At 36.9% G+C, this 20,251-nt stretch overlaps 1 protein-coding gene across 4 annotated transcripts in view; it reads left to right on the forward strand.

Annotated features, from left to right (window-relative positions):
- Positions 1 to 20,251, forward strand: part of PIK3R1 (phosphoinositide-3-kinase regulatory subunit 1) — a 59,012-nt gene that overhangs the window by 27,805 nt on the left and 10,956 nt on the right. Inside the window, exons 1-7 of one of the 4 annotated variants that reach the window (XM_027446159.3) lie at positions 663 to 913; positions 5,154 to 5,246; positions 5,974 to 6,048; positions 8,953 to 9,084; positions 9,975 to 10,176; positions 10,305 to 10,384; positions 20,038 to 20,140. In XM_027446159.3, coding sequence (XP_027301960.1) covers positions 769 to 913; positions 5,154 to 5,246; positions 5,974 to 6,048; positions 8,953 to 9,084; positions 9,975 to 10,176; positions 10,305 to 10,384; positions 20,038 to 20,140 — 830 coding nt within the window. In that variant the 5' untranslated portion in view covers positions 663 to 768. Of the gene's footprint in view, positions 1 to 662; positions 914 to 5,153; positions 5,247 to 5,973; positions 6,049 to 8,952; positions 9,085 to 9,974; positions 10,177 to 10,304; positions 10,385 to 16,154; positions 16,499 to 18,503; positions 18,683 to 20,037; positions 20,141 to 20,251 lie in introns of those variants that run through there. The other 3 variants (XM_038170176.2, XM_027446161.3, XM_027446160.3) reach the window with 3 other exon arrangements.

A 20,251-nucleotide genomic window follows, 5' to 3' on the forward strand; every position in this document is an offset into this window, starting at 1 on the left:
AAATGCAGTATGTATAAACAACTTTAAATGCCATTTCTGGGAAAAAAAAAAAAAAAAAAAAAAAAAAGAAGAAAGATGGAGTAGTCTTGATTCAAAGCTAAATTCAAGTAATGTTAGTATATAGTTCCTGTAAAATATCCAGAAATTGAACTTCCTTACATGGTTTGTGTTGGTACATTTTAATGTAACTTTTTTTTTTTAATGTAACTTTTTTACTTTTTTTTTTTTAATGTATTCATTTTCATTCTTCTTCCAACAGTAACGAAAGATTTGGCTCAGAAACTTCTGAAGCCAAATTCCAGCTTTAAATTTCCACTTGTCCTTGCCAGGTACTAACTCTAAAATATCTCTTTTTACTGAGAAGCCTTCCAAAAGGTGCAGCTGCGGGCTGGTTTCATCTTGCACTTTGTAGCTGTGTTGGCAACCCTTGAACGTAAGGTATGCTCTCATCTCCCACACGTTGCGGTTGCCTTAGTGCTGTTCAGGCCTGTCTGTATCAGGGAGAGTGAAGAGTTCACAGATTGGAGAGAACCCTGACTTGTGGTTCTTCTCATTGGTTCTCACTGTGGCAAGGTAAAAATAGAGCTAGTGGAAAATCCAGCTTTTATCGTGTGTCATCAGAAGCTTCCTTACTATCTGGAGACCTAGTACCAGGCTTGTGACTAGAAAGAAGACACGAAAACTGTATGACAGCTTTTCAGAATCTTATTATTTTGGAGACAGTGGGATTTCAAAAAAAATAAAGCACAGGATTTTGGGAAAAAAAAAATGATTGCTCTAAGCGAAAAACTGATACTGGATTGTAGTAAAGGGATCTACAAAGTTGCTCAGATTCTTAAGACTGGATTTGGTTCTCCAAACCTCTGTGCTGTGCTACAGCATGCTTCAAAGCAAAAGATACTTTTGAAATCAGGTACTAAATGAAGATTGCATGTCAGAATTTATTATCTTCCTCTTTTACTAAAAGTGACCTATCTGAAAAGTTTTCCTTTTCCACTGGAAATATCTGAATATGCATGCTATATTTTCTTCTAGATAATCTAACCTAGAATTAGGACTTCTTTAAGGATGCCTTGTGTTCTGGCTACAGGATTCAAATTGTTTTTCCAAAATGAGCTGTGGTTTTCTTCAGGTTAGCCTCTGCCATTTCTTATAATCATTTTGAAAATGAAGGGCACTTCCCAAATTTGGCTGTCTTTTGTGTAGATGTTGCAAACTGGCTTCAGTTCTGCAAATACTGCTGAGTCTTCTTTTTTTCTAACAGATGTGTGTTTTGCGAGATCTTCGGCTTAAAATGGACATAATTTTCTATTTTGTGCAAAATTTTGGGAATTTAAAGTACAAGACAATATGATGCTATAATGTAGGAAATATGATGCTATAATATGGGAAATGACAGTAATGAGTAAGAAATACTAGAATATGTGGGGGGTTAAGTAATATTCATTTGTTAATATCTCCTCCATGCTTATAAAGTGAGGATTTATTCAATGTTGTTGAGCACTATAACTGTATTGTTTAGAGGTATTGTTCTGTCATTACTGTGCTGAAAGTAACTTTTTTTTCATGTTCATGTGTGTCTTTTTGCTATTGATCTTGTACTCACTAATGTATTCTTAGCATTAACAGAGAGGTGATTATCCTGGATTTTTAGTCAAAGTCATAAGTATTCTGTAGCTTATGTATTTATGGAGTAGATTTTCATTATTTTAAAGGCTCTCTTCATATTTAAAAGTTCAGCAAGGTCTCTAATGGATAAAAATTTCCGCTTTTGGAGAATTGGCATGGGATATAGGGAAGAAGAGAAGAAATCAGAAATCCTGGTTTCTATTTTTATATTTTATTACTATTTTTGATATTTTTCCAGTGTAGGAAGTATTTTATTTTAACCAATGCAATGTTTGCTCTATGTGCACATGTTCTGTAGACTTATTGTAGATTTTACATAATGGCAAAGGTAAGTGCTTCCAAAAGCTTTTCATTGTCATCGTCTAAGAATATTATTGATCTAAGGATACTGTGAAACAAAGAGATTCAGTAACAGATTAGGGAAGAAATTTAGTTTATAAGCTAAGACCCTCTTTAAAGTGTAAATGAAAAGCGTGGAGATGCAGAGGCATTCTCTGTTCAAGTAATCTGGTTAAGGTATACATCCACCCCATTCTTTCTGTCCCTTGGGGACAAACTGTGTTCCATAGTCTTTCTTAACTGCAGTGTCTTCCCATGAACTGAAATCTTCCCTTGACATTAGATTTTCCCTTTTTGTTTGCTTGGATTTTACTTTAATGTTTGAGCTTTGTTTATCAATCCTAATTCATCCGTCCTGTACAAAAATCTAAATCTAGTGAGAAATAGAATTATTTTTTCTAAATACACCTTGTTTATGGCCATTTGCAGTATATCCCTTGCCATCATTTCAAGGCATATTTTGGTTAGTGTGAGAAAGCATAGTCATCTCTGCTGCCTGAAACAAAGGATGACAGCTGAATAGTGTCTGTCAGACTGACTTCCTTCTATCTCTTTCTCCCTATTCATCTCTCCTTTTCTTGCTCAATTTCAGTTTAGACAGAACTGCTGCCTCCAGCTGGAGTTATGAGATGTTATCTTTGTTCAGAGATGATGCAATTACTCTGATGTTACTTAAGAAGGAGTAAGGTAACTGGCTATCTAAGGGAGCAGAAAATTATTTTTGTAATTAAAACTATGCAAACTCTGTTCTTAAAACATACTTCTGTTTTGCTACCATGTTAGGGATGCATTTTATGCCCTTAGGTTTCTGTGACTCTATTAGTATGTCATACTTGGAGTGTTTTTGTAGAACACCCATTGATACATTTCTGATCTAGTAATTCATTTATTCTTTCAGTAGATTTGCCTTGACTATAAGATGGACTCGTAGTTTGGGGTTGAAAAGAATTATTTGATATCAGTTTTACAAATCAGATGGCCTTTATTTCAGCATGACTCAGGAGAGGCTGCTTGGACTGTGAAGTCTTGCATTTGAACCCAACTTGGGTTTGATAAAGCAGACATGATGTTAAGATAAAGGATGTGTTCGAAAAGGCACCTGGAAGTGGTTTAACAATGTGAAGAGATGAAGAAATCTGTGCCTCCATGAGTAGTTTGTTCTACATTAATAACTACACCTGGAGATCTGCTGGTTGGCTTCACCTACAGAGCGCACACTTTGTATGTAGGCTTTAATTGCAGGGTTGTTCTAAGCCTGCTATCTGACAAAACTTTAGAGTTTGTCAACTCATTTGCATTTTTTTTTCTATGATCCCATCAAGGAAGGAAGTAATGTGTGTGTTTTTTAATAAAACCTATCCTCTAAAAGGTATGCAGACAGTCCTTATTTACAGTGCAGCCTTTTATTGTTTTATCATAATAATCTCATATATCAAGCGTTTCTCTATTTTGCCCAAGATTTGCCCAATTTAATTAGTGTGTAGTCATCAGGGTCATCTTGTCTTTTCAGGGTACGGGTAGAGCATTAGAACTCCGTTGATCCCCAGGAGTTGTTCTGATGTTCCAGGAGTTGTGAAAAAGTAACATCAGGCCAGAAATCTGCTGAGGCAACTCTTTGGGACTCCTGAATGCTCATTTTCTGGGCATCCTAAATTAAGCTGTTTAAACTAGCAGATATTTTTCTAATGTCCTTTTCAGTTATGAATGGACTGGAAAGTATTTCATCATTTTCATACCATAATTCTGATTCCTTTTGCAAGTAGCATGTCTCAGTGTACCAGTACAATCTACTTCTACTCCTAGTTTGTAAATATTATGTAAATTGTCTTTCATTCCTCTATTTTCTTCACTTCCAGATTTCTTCTGTAACTTACTTCCTGTCTTTTGCACTTCTAAATTGTTTGCATTTTTAAAAAGATATGTCATTGATGCTTCCAAACTAGGGTAAGGTCTCAGCCAGAATTGCCTGCTCTCTCAGTTGTGGTGTATTTAATTTTTTGCTTATCTAAAATATTTTCAATAAAAACTTGGTATTCATATTTCTCCTATTGTTTCTTCTTCTTCTTTTTTTCCTCCTCCTATTTAATTATTATAACAATTCAGTTCAGTTTCAGGCTTCTAGAAATATGGTGTGTTAATGTGCATGCAGAGGTAGGTGTATGTGTGTTTAAGTGTTGTTCTCAATCTGTCCACGATGAATTTAATTGTCCAGAGATCACCATCACTTAGGCAACTGGCAACTTTTACTTCAATGATTAAGCTTTGTTTATTAATCATAACCCATCAAAGAATGCCAGATGTTTTTGGCAGCTGTTTAATAATATCTTTATATAAATGTTTTTGCTTTCCAGGAATTCACCAGAACCTGTCTAAAACATTGAAAATATTCTTTTGGTTAAAATTATGCATTTAGAGATAGATCATCCCTTACATCATAGCGCCAAAACATTAATTTGTATGTTGTCTTAGTGAAGAAATCACGTTGCATGAAAACTGACTGTACAGAATCAGTATGCAGGTTTATTTGAATTGACAAAATGTTTCTTTCTGATTAGACTGCTACTTATTCTTAACTGGTTATTGTAGAAAAGAAAATTCCTGCTTCAGTAAAACTATGCTGTTAATACAATTAAGCTTGAAAAATGAAGTATATATTTATATACATACACATATCACTTAGCTTTTATACGAATATGAACATTTGTTTCTCCTGCTATTCCGTGCTTTTGCACGTTTACCTAGTGGATCAGCAGCTCCCAAATGGTGATGTGTTTAGCTCCCTCATCTGGTGCACAGTGGATGTAAATGCTTCAGGAACAAAATTTTTCTTTTTTTTCCTGCATTGTATTTCTGTCCTTCCATAAGTGGCAAACTTTTATTATATTTTCTTTTCTTGTGTGATATGCAGGGTGAATCTAGCACTGATTGAAATCTCTGAAAGAAAATGCTGTAAAAATACAGTCGTCATCATTTTTACAGCTTTCTGGTAAATTATGGAGTGTTCTCATTTAGGCCTGACAAGTGGGATGTTTGCACAGTCTTTTACAGCTGATAAGACGAATGTGTTCCGTGCTTAAATATTAGCAGGTTTCATTATGCGTCATTATTTTCATAAATAGAAATTGAATTCAGCTGTACCTTGGCTTATTTTTCTTTTTTTTTTTTTCTTCTTTTTTCTTTTGCAGCTTTTTCACTTCCAGATCTTACAGAGCAGTTTTCACCTCCTGATGTTGCTCCACCAATCCTCATCAAGATAGTGGAGACAATTGAAAAGAAAGGTAGGCTGAAGAGTGATCTACCAATGCTTTTTGTTACTTGTGTAAGCCAGACATATTATGGGGCATATACAGACATTTTCTCTCACCAATGACGTACCTCTTTATACACTGAGGTTTCAGGCTCTACAAATAGTCAACAGCAGCCTAAGACTTGCCTGTTCCATACTGTCTGTCACTGCTAACCACATAGGGTGGCAAAAGTTGAGCATGCTTTTAAGCCTCAGTTAAGTCTTTGACATTAACTTGGAAATGTCAGAACTTTTGTCATGTCCATGTCCCATTCCTGCAGTGGCATAACTCGGGCTTCTTACTTCTATTTACCTAAAAGAAGAATTTACCTGTTTCGATGAGTAGATACGTTCACGTAGAGTATAAAAGAAGATCAGGCTCCCATGCTGCTCCTGCAGGCTGTTTTCTTCCCTGGGATATGTGCCTCTGTTTCCTAGTCCTGGCCTTCTGTGGTCTTCTTGTGGAGCATTATGCCAAGAATGGGGGGCTGTTGGGATCTCTGAGCTTCAGCGTTCAGCTCTGTCTGCAGATCCATCAGTTAGCATGTATAAAGAAGTGGTTTAGAGCCTTGAAAAGCAATCACATTCAGTAGGAGGGTGGTGGTGGGAGAATGTTGCTAATTTATACTGTAGGCATTTATTTGAAGAAAACAGAAGTATGTTGTCTCATGGCAACAGTCACTGGAATATTTATGTATGCCATCGATTTTGTTTTGAAGGTCTGGAGTGCTCAACTTTGTATGTAACACAAGGCTCAAGCAGCTCAGCAGAATTAAGACAAATTCTTGAATGTGGTAAGTACAGCTTTCTTCCTTAAAGCACTAGATGGATTTTGTGGTCACACTGATACCATTTTATTTGGTCCCCTACTCAGCATGTATGATCTGATTCTGGATAATATAATACTAAACAGGCAAATATCAGTTAAAAAAAAAAAAAAAAAAAAAAAAGCTTAGTAAAGTTTACACTTAATATGAAAAGTATTTATTTGCTTTTGCGGGTTGTCTTTTTTTTTTCATTGTATGGTTCTTTTCTCAATAATAGTGATTTTAATAATTTCTTGACCACTTGCTTATTCAAGGACTAAAAGTCTAGCTGCTCAGAAAAAAAAAAAAAAAAAAAGTAGGGGGGGTGATGGTGAGGGTGGGGAGTTGTTTGTTTGTTTTAAGAGGCAAGGGAAAGATGCACTATTCCTGTAAGGCTACCGGTTAATATTTTGTAAACAAATGGCCAATTGTTTACATGCAGTCCTGTGCATGCTTTTTTTTTTTTTTTTGGTGTGGTGAGAGGCAATAGCTGAATGTTGCTTGCCTAGTACAGAGATGATGCTGGAGGGGAAATCGAGAATTGATCTATGTTGCTGCAGTAGCCTGGGTTCTCAGGCTTTGGACAGTAAAATGCAGTTACACCACTAACACCACATACCCATTCAACTTCACTGAAATATACTTCCTTCTCTTTGGTACTATTTTTTTTTTCATGCCAGAATATACTGGCGTGACAAAAGTCAGTTGCACTGTGAGAGATGAGGAGCTATTGTAGCAGGAGTGCTTGACCGTGCCTTTGCAAGCTGGGGTGCAACATGTGTTGTGAGCTTCCTCTTGCATGAAAGAGCACAGAAATATAAGAGCTAGGAAAGGAAACTGGCTACATGCCGTATTGGCAAACAGACTAAGCAAGCAACTCATACTGTAAATTAGCTCTCATCAGTTTTAGTAATTACAACTATTAGTAAAATGAACAAGAGATGATACTATGAGTTGACCATTCCTTCAAATCAAAAGAGCATCTAGTCCTCTACTGATTGTGGTGGGAGAGAAGTACATGCATGAAAGCAGAGACAGGAGATCTGCTTGTGGTGCTAGCTGCCTAAACCTTATTTTTACTATTCTAATTATATTATTTACAGTAACAAAATGGGTACATTTCTTAATTTATTTGGATCCCTTGTTAAGCCTTGAAACTAATGTGCACTTTTATGAAAGGTTTGTCTATCTCCTAAGATCAAAAACTTGTGGTTTACGTGTATTCTTTAAAATGTAATTAGGTTTGAGGAAGGGAAATCAGGACTTTACCCTTCAGTAACAATCTCTTTCTCTGTTCTCTTTAACATACTATCAGAGTCTTCCAGGACAGAGACAGTGCAGTAGGCGTCCAGATACATGGATACAAGCAGACCCGATTTCCTCTGCCTGCTCTCTTGATCTATCAGTGTGCAAGTCAGCTTTGTTTTCTGAACCATGAACAGCATTAATGTGCTGTTCTGCTTATGGTTACAATGCTCTGCATATTAATTTGGATAACTGCCTGGTAGCTTCAACACAGTGCTACTTAGCTCCAAAATCAAAACTGATTTGCATCTGGCCAGCTCAGCAGACAGAATAGTTAAGATCTGTTTATGACTTCACACCCAAAGAGTTGCAGAGTACCACAAGTTTATTTTTACTCGTGTATTCATTATAATAATTTGGGATGTACTTCAGAGAATGGGTCAACACTGAGAGAATCAGGACTTAACATGAATTATGAAATAAACATCCCGTGAGCAACAGAACTATTGAAAACTGTTTTGTAGAAATTTGTGGTTGGATTCTCTGATGCTTCATTGCTTTTGTGGAATTCATAGCCACGCTACAAGTTTTTCCATCATAATTTTCTCAAGTGGATTCTTTGGTGTCTGACAAAGATTGAGCTCCTACTGCAAGCTTTCCTTTGGGGAAAAGAAGAAGGGGAAGGAGGACCACTAAGTGTTTCACTACTCTCTCGGATGCCTTATTTTACAGTATGTGTAGGCACACTTTATAACTGTGTCCTCTACCTTCCTGCTGAGTTTGGTTTAAGCTGGCCAAATAGGCTCAAGAGTTATTTTACAGGGGACTTGGCTACTCTGGAAAGTCAGTCAGCACTGGTTTGAATATTTGAATTCTTGTACCAAACATGCATCTTTTTGTAAACATTTGAGACTTTACTGCAGCAGATTTTCATGTTTTAGGAGGAAAGCCAATCTTGCTCACACTAAGCATTTCTGTGTTTTCCTATTTTTATTTTTGCTGTTGATATTCCTTGCTTCAGTGCTAAGAATTAGTGGCACTCTCAGACCTTAGCTCGAGTCATAACTATGCTGGAAGGATACCAGGTTTTACAAGATAAATCCCAACTGATGGTGCACCAAGCACCAAGTTTTGCACGTGTCTATTTGTTTCCACTTACTCACATAAATATTTACAGACATGGGGCCCCAAGTTGTTAATCAAGCTCCCAGTCATAATAGAAGGAGCTGCCAGCGGAGAACCTGCATTTGAGCAAAGCCTTGATTAATACTTACTTCTTACACAAAATATTTACAGGTAAAACAGAGACCTGTTAAAAATATTCTGATGTTCCACAACATTGCCAACATCCAGCAAGTCACTACCATTATTATGAGGTCAGCCCTGCACTGTACATGACAGAAGGCTACGCAAGCTGTGATAGTCATTTGGTTCATCGGATGCCAAAGGCCTGGACATAGTGTTGAGCACTGTATATTCCTCATGTCAAAGATGCATATTGGTGTCTTCCATTATGTCTTTTGAGTTGTTCCCCATAAACCAGATATTAATTAGCAGTTTTGGCTTGGTATAAAGAGTTCATATCACAAACCTGTACATTTCTTCCAATTTCTAATGTCTAAAAAGTATGTTGCTCTTTCCCTTTAGATGCCTCTTCATTGGATTTAGAGACTTTTGATGTACACACTTTATCAGATGCTCTCAAGAGATATCTCCTGGACCTGCCAAATCCCATCATTCCAGCAGCTGTTTACAGTGACATGATTTCTGTAGCTCAAGGTATGAACACTGAATTATTTCAAATGTCAAACAAAGGAGCTTTTGTTAGGATTGTGAGCACCCAGTGATCCAGCTGTCCCCCACAGAACACGGAAGATTCTGAACAACCTGGCAGCATCTCAAAAAAAAAAAAAGATACTTTCATTGCTTTTGGTGGAAGCTGTTTCAGTTCAGATCTAGACAGGCATTATTTACTTACCCGTTTAAGTTAACATAATGCAAAATATAGGGATAGCCCAGTTCTCTGCATTTTAGGAGGTAGAATGACTATAGAAAAACTGTGGGGGAAAAATCAAGGACTTATCTGTGTGCAGAAAGCTAATTTTTAACTTTTTATCAGTGCTGACAAAGTAAATGTATTAGAGGTCATGGTGTTCTGCAGTATGTTGGGAGTTAACAGATTATGAAGTGACAAATGCAGGCGTGCAAGAGTCATCATCCATAGTGGTCGTTTCAAACAATCACAACTTACAGGCTTTCAGCTCGTGGGCCTAGTATTCTGTTATATGTCCCAGGACAGGATATTGCTACTGGTAACCTTCAAAGTTAGAACAGCACCTGTGAGACTTATCTTGTGCATCTCAGAATTACCCAATCATGTGTGACGCTAAACACAAGACAGACTTCTACCAGTACACTCTGAACACATTGTGGTTTTTACCAAAATGCATATCTGTTTCCATTTGACTTTTAAATACTTGTTCTTTACTTTTCCCTGAGCATTTCACTTTTTTCAAAAGAAGAAACAAGTCTTGCAGCACTCACAAAGGACATAATTTTTATTATTTTTCTGTAAGATTGATGCTTGCAAAAGAGTCATATATAGTTACATTTTACTTGTTAAATTTTCTTTTTCTGATATCAAGAGCTTTTTATCTGTTTGCTTGCAGAAGTCCAGAGCTCAGAGGAATATGCTCAGTTGCTGAAGAAACTCATCAGATCTCCAAATATACCTCCCCAGTATTGGCTCACACTCCAATATTTGCTCAAACATTTCCTCAGACTTTGTCAAGCCTCCAGCAAAAACCTCCTGAATGCAAGGTCTCTAGCTGAAATTTTCAGCCCTCTGCTTTTCAAATTCCAGATAGCAAGGTACGTTATTATTTTATGTCACGTTATTTTTTACTAGCGTTATTGTATTTTTTCTGATTCTTTTGAATAACACTAAAGTAAACTTCTGTCTTTTTCCTGTTTCTTACTGTCTAATCCATCTCTTGCAGCTCTGATAATACTGAACACCACATAAAGATCCTAGAGGTTTTAATCACAAGTGAATGGAATGAGAGACAGCCTGTACCAGGTAAAAATTCCTAATTTTAAAAGTTTTATGGTGTTATTTTCTTTAATATTAAAGTTTATGTTTAAGGACAGTAAGTGTTCATTGTTTTTCAAATCAAGCAATGCAAGAGTAGATAATTACAGAACCAACTTGTTTATATTTTCCGTAGTGATGTGCAACATTTGTTTTATAAGAAACTCTTTTGCATTAAAATCAGTTTAGTATCCATGTTTTCTACAGCCTCATGGTGTTCCTTTCTTTTTCATTAAAAAATAGGAACTTTTTGTAAACCAATAGAATGTGTATCATACAGTGGTAGGGGTGGGAGGAGTATATTCTGAAGATTTTAGTTAACTGCCACTCCACTCCCAGACAAATTTTCTTGAACAATACCCCAAAGAGATCATCTGAAGAAACTGAAATTTTCCCCTTTATTTACATATATTTATTATTTTAATCCAGAGACTCAAAAGATTTATTAATCAGTATCAATAAACTGTGCAGAAAATATTAAAACCCCATTCAAGAAAATTAGATTGCACTTGTTTTGATTCCATGAGTTAGCATCTAATTTAGTTGACAAACAGTAAAACACACTGCTAACTTATGCAAAAATCCCTGATTTTAAACCAAATATTTGGTAGGAGGAAGGCAGAGTTGCTTACTGTGTGCAAAGGAAATTATTAATGCAGGGGGACTTAGTATGTTAGCTTGAGGTAATTCCTTTTACAGCTTATTAACAAGAATATCTAAGCAAAGGATGGGGCCATAGTGAATAGCACCCTGGGCATGCTATAGCTCTCCCACCTCTATTGACAGTACAAGGTAAAGTTCATGGCAGTAGGATTTGTAGGGCTGCTTATGTTTTGAAGAGCTGGAATACAGCAGCAGAAAGACAGCAACAACAACAAAAAAGCATTATCGCTAGTATGTCTGGTAGGTTCATTGTATAAGCCCCTTCCTCAACTAATAAAGGTTAATTTTAAGTGGTTAAAACAAAGACTTCTGTTCCTACTACTTTGATTGAAAGGTTTTTCCAACCTTCCTAACTCAGTTAGGAACCTTCCCCTAACAGTTAATGTACATGCCTTTTCAGCTAATGTATAGTTCATTGGTTTTCTTCATTTTTCTCAAAATAGTTGAGGAGACATTTCTAGAGACACTGTATTTCCCTTCCTAATGTTTCATAACAACCAGCAGAGTCCAAACTTTTAACGACTACTTGTCTTACCTTATTAAGCAGCAAATAACTGCTTATTGTTAAAGAATGGGCATATCTTTGCCATGTGTTATAAGCCTTAAAAAGCAAAATGCATTCTTGAAACCTCTATATTCTACAGAGCTTGATAAAAGCATTTTTTGAAATGATGTGTTTGCAAATACTTTTGGATATGTAAATTTACATGGCTTGAGGCAGTGGTTGGGTGGGGCATTACACAGTTGGGGTCAGAAGAGAGAGTTTCTTAAGTTGCACTTAAGAGATCACTTAGTTACATATAGCTCTGAAACACTTCCTATGAGGAAAATATAAAACTGAAAGGTGTTGATGTTAGAGCTACTGATGAGGACACGAAGTGTAGTCATCCTGAAAGTATCGTTAGAGTACTTGAAGGAATGTGGCTGTATCAATCAGATTTATAGGGTTTGACATTTCATTAACCATTAAAATCATGACACTGCATTAATCATGAAAAACAAATGTTTGTTTTTAATATTTCATCTGAATTAATTAATGTTTTGTAATACAATTGTCTATTTTGAGGGTCCTTCTGGGATTTTTCATATGATCTGTTACAAAAATAGATCTCCTTATGTGTGTGTTTCACAGTCCATCCCCAGCAATGGTATGTTTTTTAGTAGAACATTTGCATATCTATTAATACGCTGAAAAAAAATTACAAATTTTCAAACTTTGTGGTTAACTAGTCTCTGCTCTTAGACCTGTAAAGTGCTCAAATACTTTTCAAAACTTGAATTTTTATAGAATGCTTCATAAGCCTACAGAATTAGGACACAAGACTGCATTCAACACCTTAATTGTTCAGTGACCTGATCATCTGAAGTGCTGTGTTTTTTATAGTTCTTATAGAGGATGATAAGATGTATTTTTCAAAATTATCAGCTTCAAGATTATTGACTGCAGTGTCTTGAATTTCCATTTAGAGACATTGTAATAATTGAAGATGCTTAGGAAGGAGATTTTTTTTTTCATGTAAGTGTTCTGAGAATGATGATCTGTAATAGAAATTGAGAAATACAGAACTTAAGAGGTTTTAAACAGAAACAATTTTGTTGAAAATGGTGTAATGAGGATTGGGCAATTACAGGTAAACTGATGTAGCCAGGTGTCTTTTATTTTTCACAGACTGAAGTGATAGCATCCTCTTTTCTTTTTTCTTTTTTCTTTTTCTTTTTTCTCTTTCTTTTTTCTTTTTCTTCCTGTTATTCTTAGGCCTGCATGAAAACATTCAGTCTAAAATGAATTGTGCATGAAGTTCTAGTGGTGTCTTAAGCAGTGAATAGGTACATTATATGCAAGGCTGGAGATGTCTGAATAGGGAAGAGACTTTTGCACAGCTGCGGGCCTTTTTCTTATCACATCACTCACTTATTATCCTTCTTGCCTCAACACAATAGAAAGTATGTAGATTGGACCAGCATCTTAAATTGGACATCTTATAGCTACTAACGTGGTGCTATGCACACCATAGTACAAAAGCGGGAGTTAATGTTAGGCCATTACTTGATTTTTATTTTTTTCTATTGCACAAAGCCAGACTGATTTTTTTTGTTCCCTGTTACAATGTTCATCACAAACTCAGTAATTTTTTTTTTTTTTTTTTGTGAATTACAATAACATTAAGCACTCTGCAAAGTTAAAACACCAAAGTTAAAATACATGCCGTTCTTTTGTGTGCAGCATATGAAGACATGGTAGAGTTGCTGGCATGGCATTCTGACCAGCTAGTGCCTGGATGGTCGGGTAGCCAGCCATCTACCCTTCTGGTTGGTAGAGACAGGTAGCGGTATGGGAGATTTACTGGAAGTTCTTGGGAAGAACATGGGTTGATCAGGGTCCTGCTGGGGTGGAGGGACGCTGAGGAATCTGCAGTGGCTGTTAGGAGCTGCTTGCTGTCTGGTACATGTGATTTGGAGCCTGTAATGGCCTGCATGCCTACTGACCTCGAGCCGCTTTGTCCAGACTGCCTGTCCTCTTTTATTGCTGTAAAATACTGCAGGTTTTAAGCATGAAGTAGGTTTTACTACTTGCTGTGTCACAGGTAAGAGGTGAGGTAATGAGACCACCTAACGGCTCACTTGCTGGGGACTGAGTGAGGATCCTGGCAGCACTGCCAAAAAGCTGGCACTTTGCTTTCAGCTAAACAAAATATCAGCAAGCTTGGCAGCACAATAACCAGAGCAGAGGAGTATCAGTGCTGGTCCTGTTCCCCTGGAATTTTGTCACAAAGCTGCCCTGGCCTGTGGTGGTCAGGCTTAGCCTGTAGTCCTGTCTGCAGCACCTCGGGGCTCAGTGGAGGAGGATGTGCAAATCCTATCCCTTGCCAGAACCTTTCTTCATCATGTCAGGACTTTTCTGCATCATACCACAGGCTTGGCTGTGCTGTTGGCAGTGCAGAGCGTGTTTTGGAGTGTGTGCAAGGCAGTCCATCCGTGGGAGAACTGATTTCACACTGGCTATTGCGCATTGGCTCCTCACCCGGCAGAGGGCTCCCCTTCTAAGCTAATAAAAGTCAGGCCTCATACTTGGTCTAACGGACAGCAAAATGTATCGGTAATTGCCAGCCCTAGCTATTCTGAATTCTTGCTTTAGACTTTGACATTGGGGCATACGTTACATTTCTCACTACCAAGTTGAAAGTATTTGGTTAAATATGTGGGATTATCACAACCGTTTATATATTAATACGTGTGTGCATGTATATTTGTATGTTTGCATGTATATTTGTATATACAGAGTTGTGGAATCTGATCAGTTCTTCTTCTTCACACATTCTTTTGTAGAAACTTAACTGATAGAAGAACTTTTTTTTTGCTTAAGAGTGTAAAAAGTAGTACACTGCTGCCTTTCTGCAAATGCAAATCTATACATTCAATGGGTACATTTCAAGTTGTTGAAATTTAAATGCAAATAAAAGTTAAGATGGTGCAATTATATGAAAATGCAGGTGTGTGGATGTCGAGATCTAATTTTTTTTGACAAAACACATGATTCTTTCTGCAGGATGATTAGGCACTCATTTTTGCACAAGGCACTAGGATCAAAAAAACAAATGGACTTAGGAACAGTCTTATCTTTCATCTCAGCCTGTGTAACTGTGTGTTTTGAAATGATAAGCAATTAAGTGACCCCGGCTTTGGGATGTCTTATGTTCTTTGAGAATATGCATCTGTGCTGCAGTCCTATTAAAAAAAAAAAAAAAAAAAAAAATTATTAAGCCCATCTGTAGCTTTTAACAGTAAATAGGAGGTGTATCAGTTACCGTCAGAAGTTGGATTTTACCTCTTGTCTTGCTCTGTGCTGTCATGAGTTCAGAAACACAGGTTACTGCCTGCATTTGAAGTAGGCTATTCTTTTATGAGTGTGCTACTTTAAATTGCATATAGACCTGACAATTGTTCAGGTAGGCACAGGCTAAGACTAGGAAAGTGAGGGATTTCTATTAGGTGAAACTAATCCATCGACGGCAAAACATCAAAATTGTACTGAAGATATTTGTGATTTCATTGTGAACTACAAGTGGCTTTCGGTAGGTGTGGTATTTTGTAGCATGTGGGGATTTTGCTAGGTGGAGAGTTTGGGGGTGAAACTTCAGTGCTGTTTGACTGCCGTAAAGAGCATGAGCTAAGCTCGAGGACCGCTGGTACTAGCAGTGCTCACTGTTACCATCAAGTGGGAAGAAAATATTAATCCCCTTCAGTCCCTTCTCTGAATCTATGGTCTCATGGTCTGCTTGTCCTTTCACTTTGGAATTATTTCGTTGTAAAACTATAGCTGGCAAAGAAATTAACTTCTGTAGGCAAAGGGGAGCAGTCTTTTGCTGCTCCATTCCTTTAGCAAGTCAGATCTAAGGCAAGGAAAATATATTTTACCTAGGCTGCTCCCTCCCTGGACAGTCACTTTTCCCACCAGCCTGTGGGAAATGAACAAACCTGACATACTAGCAAACACTATGAATATGGACAGGTGTTTTCTCTACTATTTTCAGGTTTCAGGATATGGGTAAAACGGTTCACGGCCTTGTTCTAGGGGGTCTTCAAGCAACACATATATTTGTGATCCAGTGTAGGAGGTGATGCTGTGTTTGCAAGCAGGCTATTTTGCTTGCACATAGCTGATCTGAGAGATGCAGCTCTTTTCAAGGAAGATTTTGAATCTCTTTTTTTTTTTTTTTTTTTTTTTTTCTCTGCAGAAAGCTAGCCACTTCCTGCATTTAGCTGTTCTTGGTGCTTTTCTTGACTTTAAAACTGTATTCACCAGCCAGTTACACAGACTATTTTAAGGCCGCTTACAATGGTCTTCTCATTTACTTAGCTAAAATGAGAAAGTTAGCCTTGCATTGGCCACTTGTTGGCTGATGACAACTTTTACTTTGAATCTGGCTCCCCCTCCCCCGCTTGAAATCCCTGGCTCAGCAAATATTTGAACCTGCCCAAGTTAATCATGAAACTGAGATCTTTATCTCTGAGAGACGTGCAAGCTACCGAGGGTGGTGATTTTTTTTTTTTTGTTACAGTACTAAAGTCAGGTTCACTTTTTAATGATGAACCAGAGTAAGTGGATACCTTCTGCACAGCACAGAGCTGTCAGCAGTTAAGAAGAGAGAGAAGGCTGGGGTTTTCTCATTGCACATTGCAGCTTTTTAGAGATTTTTGTGGAACGTTGGTTGGAAAACAGTCTTCTTTTTCAGAATTATCTTTTGCTTAGTTGTTTCAGCAAAGCTTCCTAGTAAAAGAAGTTTTGTGTGTGTTTTTTTTTTTTTTTTTTTTTTGTTGTTGTTGTTTTTTTTTTCTTAAAGATTTTTATAAGAGGAAGCCAATTAATATTTCAGGTTATTGGATTATGTTTTCAGGCTGTATTACAAGGCCGACCGTTTGCGATGCATAATGTACAAAGTAAGTGATTTTGAATTTCTCTTGAATTTCTTTCTGTTTTGTTCGTCACCTTGTGGAGGTATTTCAATATAACCCATTACCAGGTAGAGGTTTCACGGTCTTAAAATAGGTGAGTGAAGGTCAAGTGCCTGCAGATTACTCAGGGAGTGGGGAAATGCCTATCTGCCGCCTGTCTTTTCCTGCCCGCAAGCTAGGCTAGTCCGCGCCGAGCACTAACCTGGTTATACGAGCACGGGCAGCCCAGAACTCAGCCACCACTGAAACCCGGGAGAAGTAATTTCTCCTGAAAGACCTTATTCAACAGAATAAAAAAAATCTTACCGATTCCACATTAGACCTAAATGCAGCAATATAGTCTTGGTAGGAAATCTTTATACTAATTTAAATAATTACCTTGGCAACTCAACTGTTTAGGTAGCAGGTGGGCTAAACCTCCAAGCTCAGTGTTTGGACTTGTGTCTGGGATGAGTTCAAGTATCCTGTTTCATTTTGGAAATGGAAGGAATCTTTGGAGCATGTCTACCTAAACAGGGATGGGAGTCTATTTCAAAATGAATTTCAGCTTGTTAATACAGAGAGCAAACTAGCATGTATTTTTTTGTTAACTGTTGGTTCTCCAGACATGTTGTTATATGTTAGTGCTTGTCTAATGGGGTGAGCTGGTGAGTAGCACAGCGGGAGGGTAGATACGTGTGAAATATTTGGGACGGGTATAAACTGTGTTAATTTTTTAATGGGTGTTTGTGAGATAGAGCACACTTCAGCTGCACCAGGATTCCTCCTGATGTAGGCACAGATAGTTGCTACAGTTACTCTTTGTTGTGGTTATTTTTGGTATCTGGTTTTCTGCCCCCATAGATTATAGCGAGTATAAAGCATTTAGATTGCTTTACATAGCGTTCTGCTCTGGAATCAATAGTCTGTTCTGTGCATGCTTCTTCCAAGAGGTCTGAGAGCGGTGCAGCCAGTGATGGGGGGGCTTAGAGAGACAGTTTCCGAATAGTACAAGTATGCTGGTGGCATAAAGTCAAGTTCAGAAGAAGACACTGAGAAGGACTCTTGTTTTTTAAAACAATTAACTTGATAAATATCTTGATTAGAGCAGGGTAGAGAAACAGTGTGAAAAGGCAGACTGAATCTTGTGTCCTGACAGACTGGCTTTTTATGTTCAGCAAAATCATGTTTCAAGATCGTGCTCAGTTTTGACTTTCTTGCATGGTGCAGAAAAGTCTGGTGAATGTAAGACTACAATATTTGATTTTTAGATTTCAAAATGAGTTAATCCAGATCAATTGGAATTGTATTTTATTACAGAATGAAACGGGGCTGGCATCTCTGCAGTAAGCACAATTTATATAATAATATTAGGTACATCAGATCTGTGTGCATATTAAAATATAGAACCCTGTACCGTTTAAAAACCTAATCTATATTTCATTCTGTGGATAAATAATGTATGCATTGTAATTTATGTAATGTATGTAGCCTAAGTATGTACGTGTGTAATGGGTATATAATGGCTATGCTCTTTTTCTCTTTTGCATCTTTAACATGCACACAAGCCTTTTAAAGCTTTTTCAGTGGTAAACTACAGGCATCTGAGTAGGAGAATGAATCTGAGAAGTGACCTACCTCTCTGCAAAGGGAGCTGCACTGTGTGTGAGCATGCATGTGTTGTGTGCGCGTGTGTGTAAGAGCTACGTGCTGCAGCATATCAGCCTTTTGTCATCCTGCCAGGATTGGACTGTACCATGCTGCAAAGTCAGGAAAATGGAATGGAAATAAGGGTGCACAAGGAGAGCCTGCTCCGGCTTTTTGCTTGAAAAACCGGGTTTATATTGCTATTCTGCTAAACGTAGGCTCTTTCTGAAACTGAAATTGTTCTAAGATTAATGTAGAACAAAATGATGAAACAGGAGTGGTCTGGTGACATTATTTTGACATGATTGGCTGAGGATTATGATGTAATAGGTTACAGTGCAGCCCCTTATAGGTTTTAAAATGAATTCCAAGACACCATTACAAAGAGAGCCTGACTCTTTTCTTGTATCTGAGCTTACTGAGTGAAACTCATACAAATGTACAATACTGTTTGGAATATGGAAGAACTGGATATAGAATATCCTAAGACAGATATAAATTGTGGCACAGACTTGATGTTTTACATAGAAATGGATCCACCAGGTAAAACTGCAGTCTTATTATGGAAGACTTAATTCCTCTTGGTCTTTACGATATCTGATGAAAAATACTTAATGGATATGTAGGATTTATTTACTTTGTCATTGATACAAATTAGAATTAAGTTGTGTTTTTGTGCATGGTTATAGCAAATAGAATCATAACCTGTAGAAATACCTGTCTGCTTACTTAAATGTTTTTTTTACTGAATTTACCTGTTTCTGTTTTGATTTTTTTTCTGTCATATGTAGTTCTATCTCTACTATTATATCATTAAAAAATATCATTTCTTTTATTTTGCTATTTTGCTGTCTTCCACACTGTAGCTAAAAAGAGATGCTGTAATAACACTTATGTTTCCTGAATCAGTGGTTACAATTCAATGGTTTGGGTTGCTTTAGGAAAAACAGATTTTAAAATCTAACAGTATTAACTGCATACCTAATATCACATAATTTTTTTTTCATAATGTATAAAAATGTTATGCTCTCTTTATATTCATTGCAGCTTTAAAAACATTGTATTTTGTAGCTGGTCATTATATATGTATAGAGATGTTCATAAGAAATGTTGTACTTACTAGAGAACTAAAGAGCTGGGTTGATTTTTAATCCTGATCCCAATGTAGTCCCCCTTTCTAGTAAGTCAGGAGTGCTGCAGTATCTTCCTCCGGCACCCACTGGCATACGTATGCAGCTTTGACATTGAGAAAAGGGGATGTGTTTTTTAATCAGTCCTGGCATTTGGAAGACAATTTATTCTGTAGAATACTAAGATTAACACAAAGGATATTTGGGTCACAGATGGGTTTCTCAAAGTGGGTGTTGTTTTTTTTTGCAAACGATTGCACAGAATGCAGAGGATCATGGAAACGTAATTCTTTGTATTAAAACATACAGTATTGCTGTGGGTTTGCGTTTTTTATTACTCAGCTTATAGGTGAGAAAACAGCAATATTAGTGTAAGATCGTCACATAGGAGAAAACAAAATGAAATCTTACCTGTTTTATTATTTATAGTTACCTGAAGATAGTCGAAGAAGGTAATAGCAAACTTTAGATTTTTTTTCCCAAATGCTTTCCTCACAGGGAGAGGAGATGAGTAAAGTGTTATATTTTGCTTAAAATATATTATTGCAAGATTAACATACTTTCTTGAAGCAGTACATCCTTTTTGTTGAATTGTATTTTTTTCAGTAAAATTCTTGATTCTTCATTTAAATACTGTCAGAGGTGGAAAATACTGTTTTGTAACTATTCCTTTTTTTTTTCTCATTCATATAGTAATGTGTGATTTCAAGGAATATATGGTCATGTTTTCAATGAGTTATGCTCAACTTTTTCTCCCTTTATCTGCAGCACTGCCTCCTAAGCCACCGAAACCTAATACTGTAACTAACAACGGCATGAATAACAACATGTCATTACAAGATGCTGAATGGTACTGGGGAGATATCTCAAGGTAAAACATCTCAAGACACGTATTTCTCATGTATGGCTTTATATTCTTGCTCTGTTTTTCTCTGTATGTATTCTGCTTAAGTATAGAAAAATTATAGCTCTAAGAGCAATT

The sequence above is a fragment of the Anas platyrhynchos genome, chromosome Z, assembly GCF_047663525.1.
Source record: "Anas platyrhynchos isolate ZD024472 breed Pekin duck chromosome Z, IASCAAS_PekinDuck_T2T, whole genome shotgun sequence".
Classification (NCBI taxonomy): Eukaryota; Metazoa; Chordata; class Aves; order Anseriformes; family Anatidae; genus Anas; species Anas platyrhynchos.